Genomic DNA, 12,954 nt, shown 5'->3' on the forward strand with positions numbered 1-12,954 from the left:
CTGTGGGGGCAGGCTGAGAGGTTGACAGGCTCACTGGACAGGGAGGCACCTGCTCTTTCTCTAGCTCAGCAACTGCCAGGGTCACTTGGTCTTCAACGGAGCATTGTGCTTTAAGCTTTCTGTGAGGTTTGCTTTATCTCTCCAAGGTTCTGGAGAAACTATTCATCAGCTGTATTTTAAAAGAATAGTTTGTTAAATACATGTTTAGAGACACTTTTCTTTTATAATACAAATAAAGCTGATGGATGTTAATGTTTGTATTATATAGTTGGAGAAATGGAAATAATTGGGACTCTAATTTTTTACTCCAATAATTTGGCTCTTTCCTTAACCCAACTGTTTAATTAAATCTCTTACTTTTTTCATTTAATTTCCTATCACTTGTTGCATTCCCATTATTCTCTGATAAATAATACATAAATGTTGAAAAATGTATGGTGGTTTGGGAAACTACCAAACCACACACAGTTTAGTACACTTGAAAGATGACTAACCTGCACATGCTCCTTTACTTAATAAAGTTAGGGAAAAAAATTCATATTGACTTATTAATTTATTACATAATGATGAAAAGGTATAATGTTTCAGGTATCATGTCAAATACTATTCAATTAAGAAGCTACACACAATCACTAATCATTTGTGATTACATTATACTTTATTGGTTGTTCTCTCCCAAACATACTATTTCTTAGGGATTATTCAGAAAAACTTTTTCATTGTCAAAATGTCTTTAGAGTGGAGGACATTTGATAAGCAGAGACCAGAAATGCTAAACATTTTTTTTGACGCATAAGACAGTCCCTTATAGTAAGAAATTATTATTCCCCAAACGTCAATTATGTCCTGGTTGAGAAACACTGTTCTTAATCAAAGCTCTAATTCTGATTTAAATATTTATTCTGATTAATCATAAAGAGAGTATTTCTCTCTGATAAAATAGCATCTTTTGACAAGTTATCCTAAAACTGCTCTCTCTGTCTTTCCTGAAAACTTTATCTATTTAGAATAATAACTTTAAAAAGGAGAATGAGAGTAGCTTTCAAAATGCTTTCTAAATCTTTAAATTGGGCTTTATCCAGGTATTATTACATTAGTATCTTTTTACTTCTAAATCAGGCTTATTAATGTCATCGATCTTCAAAATAGTTCATGATTTTGGTGGCTATAGAAATTGAGGTAAAGAGAAAACTTGGGCTTGAAATCTATTGAAAGTGTGTACTAATGTAAAATTTTCTGTTTAAGCAACTCACAAGGAAAAAATTGAGAAAAAAGAAAAACCAGAAACAAAGACAATGGCAAAAGGTAACTTTTCCCTTTATTCCTTCTTTCTTTCCTTTGTTCATTCATTCATTCATTCATTTGTTCACTAGTTCCTTCCTTCCTGGGACTCTTCACACCCAACATGAAACCCAGTGCAGGGCTTAAACTCATGACCCTGAGATCAAGACCTGAGCTGAGAACAAGAGTCAGATGTTTCACTGACTGAGCCACCCAGAAGCCAACCCCCGCTTCATCATTTCTATAACTAAACTATTTTTACTTGAAAATATTACATTTTGGGTGTCAGATAGCTGGGTATTATAAGTATTAAGCATTTCCTTTACACAAAAATTAATTTGGTCTTATATTTAAAATGTAATATTTTAAAGAATAATAAAACTACATGCTTAAAATAATAGAGCCTATGAAAATGTGAGAGGAAGATGAAGAGCTTTTCCATAGGTGATGGGAAGAATTTGTAACCCCAAGACCTTTACCACTTGCTGTTATCCTCATGGATATGTTATATTACATGCCAAAGAGGACTTTGCAGAAGTAGTTCAGGTTGATCTAAATTACGGAGATCATCTTGGATTATCCAGGTAGGCTCAGTGTAATCTTATGAACCTTTAAAGCATAGAGATGTCACAGAAGAGAAAGGGAGATTTGAAGTGTGGGAAGGATTTGTCTCCCCATTGCTGGCTTGAAAATTGAGGGGAGCACATAGACAGCTCCCCTCAATTCTGTGAGAAGAATTTTGTCAACATGTTGAATAAAGTGAATCTTCCCCAGAGCCTCCAGTAAAAAATGCAGCTCTGTTGGCAATTTGATTTCAGCCTTGTGAACCTTAAGCAGAAAACAATGGAGTCATATTGTGCCAAAACTTTTGAACTTTGGAAACTGGGAGATATTAAATGGATATTGTGGTAATAAGCAGCTAAGTTTGTGGTAATTTACTACATATTTGGTTTATAGCTTTTGACCAGTAGTACGCTTTGAGTTAATTATAGAAGTTTCAAATTCAGGATTTTTTTTTCAAGAAGAATGGATAATGCGTATATCTTGATTGATATATTAAGCCATTGAAGACCAAAAGTGTCTTAATAATATATCCCCCCATATCAATTAGAATATAAACATAATGTTATGTATTTTGGAAGATTACATAAATACTAAATTATAAATTTAGTTTTAAATTTTTTTTACAGTTTTTTGATGTTAAAAAAAATACGGATTCTAAGTGGTAGTTCAATCTTGTCTCCTAAATTTACATTTTCTTTTCCCGTTTTAAAATATAGATTTTATATGACCAGTATATTTTAGAAATATAAATTTCAGTATTTTCAAGGGACTAATCATTTAAATGAACATTGGAGTCTACTTTCAAAATTTAACGTATTTGTCTACATGATGTACAATAGTTAAGTATTTGAGGTAGATATGTTTTTTACTAAATATTTTCATAAGATAACCAAGTATCAATTTATTAAGATAGATGGATTATAAACTATGACTTTGTTTCCTACAAGCTAGCATGAATTTAGTCTTAAGATGAATTTTATAGCTAAAGGTATATTATTTTATCTATTTGATTCTCTTCCTTTTGACATATTTGAAAGAAAATAAATTCATATACATATGAAATCTTCAAGCTGGTAGGGATGTTAGAGATCATCTCACCTAATTACCTAACTTAACAGATGAAGAAACTGACCTCCAGGGAGAAAAAACATTGTGCCTGGATCATATAACTAGTATATAATTAAACTAAGACAAAACTCCAAGTGAACTGAGCATAAGTCTAGTTTTCTTTCCAAAGATATTAAAGGTCTTCAAGCATCAATTATTCCTTTAACAAATATCTATTTAATACTGCACTAGTTAGTTATTGCTGCGAAAAAATTACCACAAATTTAGAAACTTAAGTCAATACACATTTACTGTGTCAGCTTTTGTGGATCAGAACTCTGGGCATGGGGATGCCTGGGTGGCTCAGTGGTTGAGCAGACATCTCTGCCTCTGTCTCAGGGCGTGATCCTGGGCCTGGGGATGGAGTCCCACATCAGGCTCCCTGTGAGGAGCTTGCTTCTCTCTCTGCCTGTGTCTCTCCCTCTCTCTTTGTGTCTCTCATAAAGAATAAATGAATAAATAAATGAAAATGAATAAATAAATGAAATCTTAAAAAAAAAATAATCTGGGCATGGCTTAGCTTAGTACTATGCACTTCACAATGTCTCACAGGACTGTAGTCAATGTATTAGACAAAGCCTAACTGAAGGTTCAACTGGGGAAGGATAATTTCCAAGTTCATTTACATGACTGTTGGCAAGATTCAGTTCTTCAAGACCTGTTGAATCAGGACCTCAATTCTTTCTGATGGTTGGAAGCCACTCAGTTCCTTGACACGCGAGTCTCACTAAATAGGATAGCTGGCTTCATCAAACTTAGCAAGAAAAAAAATCAGCTAGTAAAATAGAAATAATCTTATGTAGACTAATCCTGGAAGTCACATACTATTGGTTAGCAGCAAATTCATAGCCCAGCCCATATTCAAGAGGAGAGGATTATGAATATGAATACCAGAAAGGGAGATCATGGGGGGCCATCTTGAATCAGCCTGGCCTGCCACAAATCACAAATACTTAATTTACATACTTATATTCTTATGAGGGAGATAGATGTAAATAATCTATATATGTATAAATTATGTGTGTATATAGACACACAAATATAATCTCCCTTTTTATTTTATGTATGTATATATACCTTATTTAAGGAATATAGGAAATACATAGGATATGCTCTTTGTATAATGGGTAATTTGGGGGGAAACAGAATAAGATTAATGAGGTATTCATTATAGTATGTGAAAATTAACTTAGAAATAATCTATTATATTTGAGAGGTATTACCAGAAGTAAAGAAAAATCTCCTTCTAAAGACCTTGCCAAAGGTGTTCCCATGGAACACAGCACTTTTTTTTTTTTTAAGTGAGACTTTGTTTATTTATTTGCAGAGAGAGAAAGAGAGATTGAACGATGCACAAGGAGGGGGAGTGGGAAAGGGAGAAGCAGACTCCTCCTGAGCAGGGAGTCCCACAGGGGCTTGATCTCAAGGCCCTGGGATCACGACTTTAGCTGAAGGCAGATACTTAATCAACTAAGCCATCTAGATGCCCCAACATGGCACCTTTCTTACTCTGTTTCACGGACAGCCTGTCCAGAAGTCTGAACCACCTCAAGACTTCCTCTCTGCTACATGTGTAGGACCTCATATTCATTGTGAAAACCAGCATATTCCTATAGTTCATTAAAAATAACAAAGACAGGGAAGAAATAGAGGAAGAGATGATGGCAAGAGAAGTGAGCGGGGTAAGCCAAGTTTATGGCAGGCTGTTGAACTGGCTGGAAAATAATGATCTTCAGATATTTGTGTATTTGATGAAGTAGGGGAGGTTACTACTTATTGATCACTTTCAGAAGACGTTCTATTATTTTCACTGGTTTGTGTATATTTATATCTCCCCTCATAGGTCATACAATACTATTTTTGGTATCATCCTCAGAGCTTAATATTAATAATATTATGCAATTTAGTGTAATGGAGAAATGGGTTAGGCATTTTGGTTCTACTGCATCTACTCCCGCCTTATTAGTTGCACCATGTTCACATGGTGCATGAAAAGCAAACGACCTTTATTCCAAGATTACTCATCTGTAAAATGAATATAAATAGTAATTGTGCTACACACCAAAATCTAAGTTCTTAGAAGACTCCAAAGAGCTCTAGGAGTGCAGAATATGAGGATTTAATATTAGAAATTCCTGTGTTTTTATTTTTCAGTGTCCAAATTCTTTGTTCACATTATTTTTACTTATCTTTACCACTTTGTTAAAGGAAGAAATAGCTACAGTGGTAAATTTTTATGAGAGAAACTGAGAAACAGAAAAGTTAAGCAGTTGACAGTTTTTTTATGAATAAGGGTTGAAATTTGTTATGTCCTAACTCCAAAGATGAATAGTATTTAGTATGTTTATTAGATGTATCTTATATATTGTTAATTCCATGGTATGTAGCTAAGGTTAAATCAAGTGCTGCCCACAAGTGAGTAGGTGTCATTTAATGTAACAAAAATTACAATTTCACAAGCAAAAAGTATAAACAAAAAACCAGTTGGCAATTTTTTCAAGTTTTGTCAAGTTCATTTTAAACACATTTATATGTGCAATGTTTATTTCTATATGTGTATTATATGTACAGTGAAACGTATAGTGTTCTCTCTTGATTCAAAGTGCTAATTCAGTAAACATTTATTTTGGTGTTTTCCCTGAAAAAAAGCATTGTGCTAGACATTATGATGCTACAAAAATGATTAATATAGTTTCTATCCACAAGTTGCTCTGTCTGGTAGGGAAGAGAGATGAGGAACAATCATTTGTAATACAAGACACATAACAGTGAAAAGCAGGTATGCTTTAATAAAAGTTGAGGCAATTTGAAGCTCAGGTGAAGGAATGATTAATTCCAATGGTAGTATGCTTCGTTGGATATGTGCTGGCCACAAAGGAATTTATATATGTGGAAAACATAAAAATGGAAGCCTGGCAATGTTTGACATGTAGCAAATACATGAGATATTCGAGGAAAAGAAAGTAGTCTAGTGGAGAAAGAAACTTTTAGAAAGAATGCTATGAGAGGAGAGATAGGACAAAACCAGATCTTGCAGGGTTTTAAAAGCTATACTAACCTTTTTATCCTGCTAATCTTTAATGCTCCTGCAACTCACTCTGAGCCCATGCCATAATCAGCTCTCTGGAAGGGTTCATTAGGTGAACCTAGATGAATTGTGTGAGTCGGAGGTATTGTTCACATCTCAGGGGAACTTTCTTTGTAGCCAGAAACTAACAAATATTTGGTGTGAGATTCTGGAGTTATATAGATTTAAAGTCATTTGCGGAGAGCTGATGATTTCAGGCAGAGAAATATAGAAAAGAGCAATAACCAGCAAAGGGGATTTAAAAGTGGTATAAAGGAAATACAAGAAAATCCCCAATTGAATATAGTTACAGAAGCCACAAAGACATTGGAAATTTGTGGAGTAATTGAGTGATTTTTGTATGAGTTTTATGACCAAGTAACTTAGGAAAACAGGGCATAGAAAAATCTCCCTCTTTGAAGATTCTCAATAGACTTTAGCTTTGAAAAATTTCATAGTGAAAAAAAAACCTGATTTAACTTAGTGTTTCCAAATTTATTTGACCATAGGAATATCCTCATAATATCCTCATAACATAGTAGCATCATCTTCCTGCAAAGTTTCCGAAGAACAGTGCTTTGGGAAGTTTGATCCATTCAAGTAAATGCAGTACCACAAATGATTTTGGTTTTGTAAGCATCAGGCATTGTCATTTTCATTCTTCTCTTCATGGGACCTCGCAATATTATCTTGCATTAGTCTCAAATTATTGCTTACTATACTAAAGTCAAGAAACTTGATTATAGTATTTTCATCAAATTTTTCAACATGAGTGACAAGGCCTATTCATTACATGGACAAATGACATGAGAGAGTCCACGTTGCAGTAGACATACTGTGGTGTCTAGTGATCATGTGTAGTCCCATAGAATAAATAATGTCCAATGTTAGGATCTACCTAAACAATTTCCCACAAATGTGTGCTATATTAAGATTGCTTTTTGAAAAATAACTGAAAGAATCACAAGCTGATTAGTTCAGATTTCTAATTCCTTCCTCCCAAAGGCACAGGATATCAAATTAAGAATATGTGTGTGTAGAATATACATGCGTACATGTTGTAATTAAGATATTTTTCTAATTTATAGCTCTTTCTGTTCACTAGGACATATGTAGAGGTTTTAAAAGTCATTAGAATTATTATTTCTGACTTAAGCAGCAGCTAATATCTCAATTTCTGCTCTCGTTCCATCTCTTTAAAGTCATTAGAGGCTGAATGTTTCTGAGGTATCCTTTAATGGATTTTATTGTTTCATTCATATTAGTCACTACCAGTGCAAGTAATTCCACATTTATACTCTCAATAGTTATTTTTTAAAATACTATGTTCAGTTTCTTGAATGATTTTTAAGATATTTCAGCTGTGAAACAAAATGACTATAGCCTGTTAAAAATGCTCTTTTGTATGGGCATTGCCTTTCACTGAACACACCTGTACATACGTCCCCTGTGTATTTCAAACGGCCTCTTGTTGATTATGCTAAGCTCTTAGCTACCCAAAAGGTAATGTTTTCATGTACAAATTAAGAAAGTGTCCAACTTGCAACTGAGCTACAACTAAGTACTCTAACCTGTCACTTTATTTTTTTTTATTTTTTTTTTTTATTTATGATAGTCACACAGAGAGAGAGAGAGGCAGAGACATAGGCAGAGGGAGAAGCAGGCTTCATGCACTGGGAGCCCGACGTGGGATTCGATCCCGGGTCTCCAGGATCGGGCCTTGGGCCAAAAGCAGGCGCTAAACCGCTGCGCCACCCAGGGATCCCTAACCTGTCACTTTATAGACAATATAAAAATTAGATAATAATAGTCACAAGTACGCATGTCACGGATGCTATTCTTTCCATTGTTTTTCTTTTCTCTTTCTTTTTAAATTGTTCTTAGCAACCAATGAAAGATGAAATGCTGCACTGGTAAGAAAACAAAAATAATCCAACTTTTCTTTAATCTGTACAGAAGAGAGGAAAGCCAAGACTGAAGAGAAGATCAAAAAGGAAGTGAAAGGTGGAAAACAAGAGAAAGTGAAGCCAACAGCTGCAAAAGTCAAAGAAGTACAGAAAACACCACCTAAGGCCAAAGAGAAGGAGGGGAAAGAGACTGCGGCTGTGGCCAAGCATGAACAGAAAGGTAAACATTCAGAGGAGGTGGCCGGAGGTTCTAAGAGAACACTGGGCAAGAAGCAGATACAGTGAAATTAAAAACTCAAAAAGACTGAGATCAGACTTCAAGTGGGAATAAAAATACTGGTATAAGTGAATACACTTGAAAGGAAACGCAATATTTGGGAATTAAAATTCATTTATAGAGAGTCTAAAATGTGTTCACATATCTAAAGACGCATTCTGAAGTACTTTTAGAAGAGGATTTGAGTTAGTTATCTGAAGTTATTTGAAGGTTGAGGATAAATGTTAAATTCTTGAGGCACGAGATTTCTATTAAGAGGTAGAAAAGCAATTTTATGTTTCCTATTCTTTGGAGGACAGCAGTCCAGGAAAAATGACAATATTCAAGGAGGTTTTAAAGGGCATATGTTCAAACCATATAGTACAAGTATCATAAAAACTATCCGTACATTCCTGTTGCTCTCTGCAAGAGCACATAACTTAGAATACGCATTGAATTATTAAATTCAGTTAATTTAATGGACAGGAAGATACAGGGAAAAGAACTCTCAAGTTTCCTTGCTAGCTTCCACTGACTAAATTTATGACTTTAGAAATCTCCATATCTGACACTGTGCATCCCTACTTCACAGAAATAGAGCATTTAATATGGAGGTGGAGTATAAATTTTAAATGCTTTATGGAAAGGTGCTATGGAGACACAAAAGGGTGGAGTTTTCAGAGGGCAGCTGAGGGCTCATCTCATATCTCTGCTTCTCATTGAATCTCTTCTTCCTGATGTCTATCCCCGGCACCATGCGCTACACTGTCCTAAGGCTTCCCATTAAGAACGTGGAATCTACTATGTAGGAACTATTTCTACAAATCTTTCTTAAGGGTGTTACAAAATAAAACTTTCCTTTACTCTGGTAGTCTTGAATAATTATATTTGAGGACTAAACCTGAGGGATGGTTTCTATGAGATTTTCATTAAAAATTTTGAAAACTTTACTACTGAGTAACCTATTTGGATGGTGAAACTGAAGATAATTTTCACCATCAGAAGACACAAGACATGAAATTTGAAATCTACACTTTGTTTTTTAGATTCCACATGTAAGTGAGATCATGTGGTATTTGTCTTTGCAATCCTCTCTTGTATTTTTTCTTTGAATCACTTTTTTTCCCTTGAATTCACAAGTCATATTTATAAATTTTGATTTGACAGAGGTTATATATTTTTGAGATATATTTCAAAAAGGAAGGAAGGAAAAAAGAAAAAAACGTCTGTCTCTCTTTTTTGTCAATCACAAAATTTTGAAATAAAGGAACATCGCCTAAATTGAAAACTCTGTGGATTGCTGAAAAAGAGTGGGATTAAAACTTTGGAGCCCTAAAACTTTTATTCAATTGTAAAAATGATTATATTGCATCGAAAAAATTAAAAATATTGATTATTACTTATGACCTCTCTTAAAACCGTATGTTATTTCTGAAATATTTTGAGTAGAAAAAGAGTAAGTAAAGGGAATATTTCAAATGGACTATTTTACTGTGATAGAAAACAGGAAAACTAATCTTCTGACTCACTGATATATGTATTTAAAATGATTATCAGGGTCCTAAAATACTTTGCATTTTAGATTGCTCTTTAAAGATGAAAATAATCACATGAAACCAGCTGAAAAGTACCAAATATATTTTTATTTTTTGTTCATAAATACAGCATATAAAAATTCATACCACTTATATACAGGGGTATCACAATACTTACCTAGTAACTGGAACATGAATAAACTTTTTGATATCCATTTTTAGTATCTTTAGGGTTTTTTGTGGGGGGAGCACATTTCATTGATAAAGACACATCACTGGAACATTTTAAAATAATGTCTATTTTCTAGGTCACATATATTGTATTTCATTCATATCAGTAATCAGAACTATGCAAGATATCATTCTATTACCATTTTCATTTTCAATCTACTGTTTTCATTTGTACATAAAGAGCTATTTATCTATAAAAAGGACATTCAAATATCACTGAAAGTAAGAAACAAAAGCACAAATGTGATTTTATCAACTAAGTAAATGCATTTGCTAAAGTAAGGCTTCCTAATAAAACAGCTACCGTCAATTAAATCATTAGGTAAATAATCAAAACCTTACTTCTAATTGCTGGTTAGACAGAAATATTTTTTAAATTAAGCAAAGATTTAAGAACATTTATTTATTAAAAAAACCTGATCACATTATGGTTTCACCTAAACACGATAAACGAAGATGCAGTGTTTCTTAAATAATCTATTTGGGGGGTGGCTTTGAAATTGAGACTCTTGTATTGATGATGTAGTAAAATAGTTGAGTAAATTCTCCTTTGGGCAAGGGATTAGTTATTTGCTTAGCTTAAGTTAGTCTTGATGAATTTGAGTCTTTTTCAAATAGCTTTCTAAATAAATAAGACCTATAGGTCTTTCCCTGGAAACAGATTTTTACATTTAGCACTCACACGTATTGTCAATTTTTAAATTATATAGTATACATGAAAATATATTCACATGTAGTTACTCAATATTACATATTTATAAACATTATATTTTCATGTAAAACATTGGGAATCAGACCCATAGGTGTGTACATGCCTACCATAAACTTACACATCCACTTACGTACCACATAATCTAGTTTTTATGGACCAATCTATTTAAAGTAGGGTAAGAAGGTTGGCATGTTCAGGCATTGATCTCTGATTTTCTGATGTCCTATGACAAATCTATGGGTAAGGAGAAAACCAAACCTCCCCACTGCTATACTCATTCTTTCTTTTCTTTCCCCTCCACTGCCTCTTTCTCCCTTTCCTACTCCTCCTCTCCCTCCTCCTCCTCCTCTTCTTCCTACTTCTTCATCTTCTTCTTTTCAACAACTATCTGAATATTTGTGGCAGGCGGAGAGAATATAGCTGATATGAAACTCCCATAGAGCACCAGAGTACACATGCCTCATGCTCATAAGAGGTTTTTTAAAATTTCCCTTCTGCTGACATTCTGCACCTAAAATGCATTTTCTCTCAGCTGCCACTCCACAGGGAACATGGCAGGAACATGACATCCAGGACTGCTCCTTGGGGAGGGGAGAAATTGTTAGCATGTGTTTATTCCTAAGGAGATGTTCATTTGGTGGGAAAAAAATTTAATAAATGGTGACCACCTATGAAATTATATGAATTATTATATATGAATTATTATCACAAAACTAGGAAAGTTAGCATAATAGAACAGTTCTTTAGAAAATTTTCCCCGTTTAATGTTCGAGTTGCATTTAAAGAAGCAAATCAGAAAGGCTTGGTTTTGCTTTATCCTTAGACAGGTGAAGCAGACACACTGGAGGCTGCCTGACATATACTTGCCTAGAATTCTTGCACATTGTTTAGGTCAACACTCAGGACAGATGGAAATAGGCATCCTCATTTAAAATATTTGAAAATTGTTAATTTAAATATTGTAAAAATCCTCTCATTTTCCTATTGGCGCCATTAGAATGCAACATCACAGTATCACTCAAAACAGAAACAATCTAAGTATTGTAATTCAATTTTCTAGATTAAAAAACTAAACTTTTTTTAATTAATAAAGAATTTTGGGGGCACCTGGGTGGCTCAGTCAGGTAAGCACCTGCCTTCGGCTCTGGTCATGATTCTGGGGTCCTGGGATGTGGCCCCACATCAGGCTCCCTGCTTAATGGGAAGCCTGCTTCTCCCTCTCCTTCCGCAGCTTTCCCTGTTCTGCTTCCTTTCTTTCTTTCTTTCTCTCTCTCTCTTTCAAATCAATCTTTTAAAAAATAAATTTTCTTTCTTAAATTGGAAGCACAGAGGATTATTGATACATTAATTAAATGAATGACTTTTGGAGCCAGAAAATATTGGTGAAATAAATGCAAGCATTTTACTTTGGTAATAATTTAACATAGAGGCTAATTTCACTGTCAGCATTCAGTTAAAAAAAAAAAAAACTCTGAAGCATGAAGACTTTAGTTAATTCAACATACTATTCCATATGCTGTGTGTTCAAATATGCCATCACAACTTGCCACTTGCACAATGCAGAGAGCATTATTTCATTTTGGGGGATTACCCAAACCCTTCAAATTCCAGATAGTCCCTGCATTCTCACCTTCTTACATGCACATATTCTGAAGGCGATTGTGTCACTAGGAATCCACTGTGAAAGAAAAGAAAAAAACTGATGGATTTTTAGATAGATGATTCTGGTATGTAGTCTAGTTAGGTCTTCTGTGGAGTTTGTTAAAAATGCATATTCTAGGATTTAGACCCTAGAATTAGAACACATGCCTTGTCTGCTTGATATTTAAATTGCCCTTTGAGAACTACTTCTAAATTGTAGGAAGGACAAATCTAAAAAGAATATTGTCACTTAAGGTACTGAAACAAAGCGAGAAGCTTGAACATTTCAGGAAGTCTACCCTTGCTCCACCTCAAATTTGCCATGTAAAGGAAATACACTTTTTCTGTATCTTAGAGCCAAATCTCCTATTCCAGAATTTTGCTCGACAAAACATGTCTGTCCAGAAAAGAGAAAATATTTTCTATGTTAACCTTAATTCTCTCCTGTGCCATAGGGTTTGTGTGTCGTGGTTTTAGAAACCCTGGCTGTTACCACGGGTATATCCAGGAACAAATAGATTCCTGGATTTGAACTGAGAACCAGCCTCCCGCCAACTCCCACCTCACCTATGGGAAAATGTGCTGTAATTCAAGAACCAACACACATGCAAATCCTTGAAACTTTATGAGTTTTGGCTTACTCATATTTAGGT

The 12,954-nt window shown here is 34.3% G+C and overlaps 1 protein-coding gene across 12 annotated transcripts in view; it reads left to right on the forward strand.

The window, feature by feature from the left end:
* The window catches only part of TRDN (triadin), a 363,753-nt gene that overhangs the window by 102,913 nt on the left and 247,886 nt on the right, over window positions 1-12,954 (forward strand). For all 12 annotated transcript variants that reach the window (XR_012002811.1, XM_072765072.1, XM_072765079.1 and 9 more), the window contains exons 7-8: window positions 1,246-1,305; window positions 7,976-8,146. Coding sequence is in view for 11 of the 12 variants with exons in the window: in XM_072765072.1 (XP_072621173.1) it covers window positions 1,246-1,305; window positions 7,976-8,146 (231 nt within the window). In the remaining variant the exon portion in view is untranslated. The remainder of the gene's footprint in view (window positions 1-1,245; window positions 1,306-7,975; window positions 8,147-12,954) is intronic.

Source organism: Vulpes vulpes, chromosome 1 (assembly GCF_048418805.1).
Source record: "Vulpes vulpes isolate BD-2025 chromosome 1, VulVul3, whole genome shotgun sequence".
NCBI classification, from domain to species: Eukaryota; Metazoa; Chordata; class Mammalia; order Carnivora; family Canidae; genus Vulpes; species Vulpes vulpes.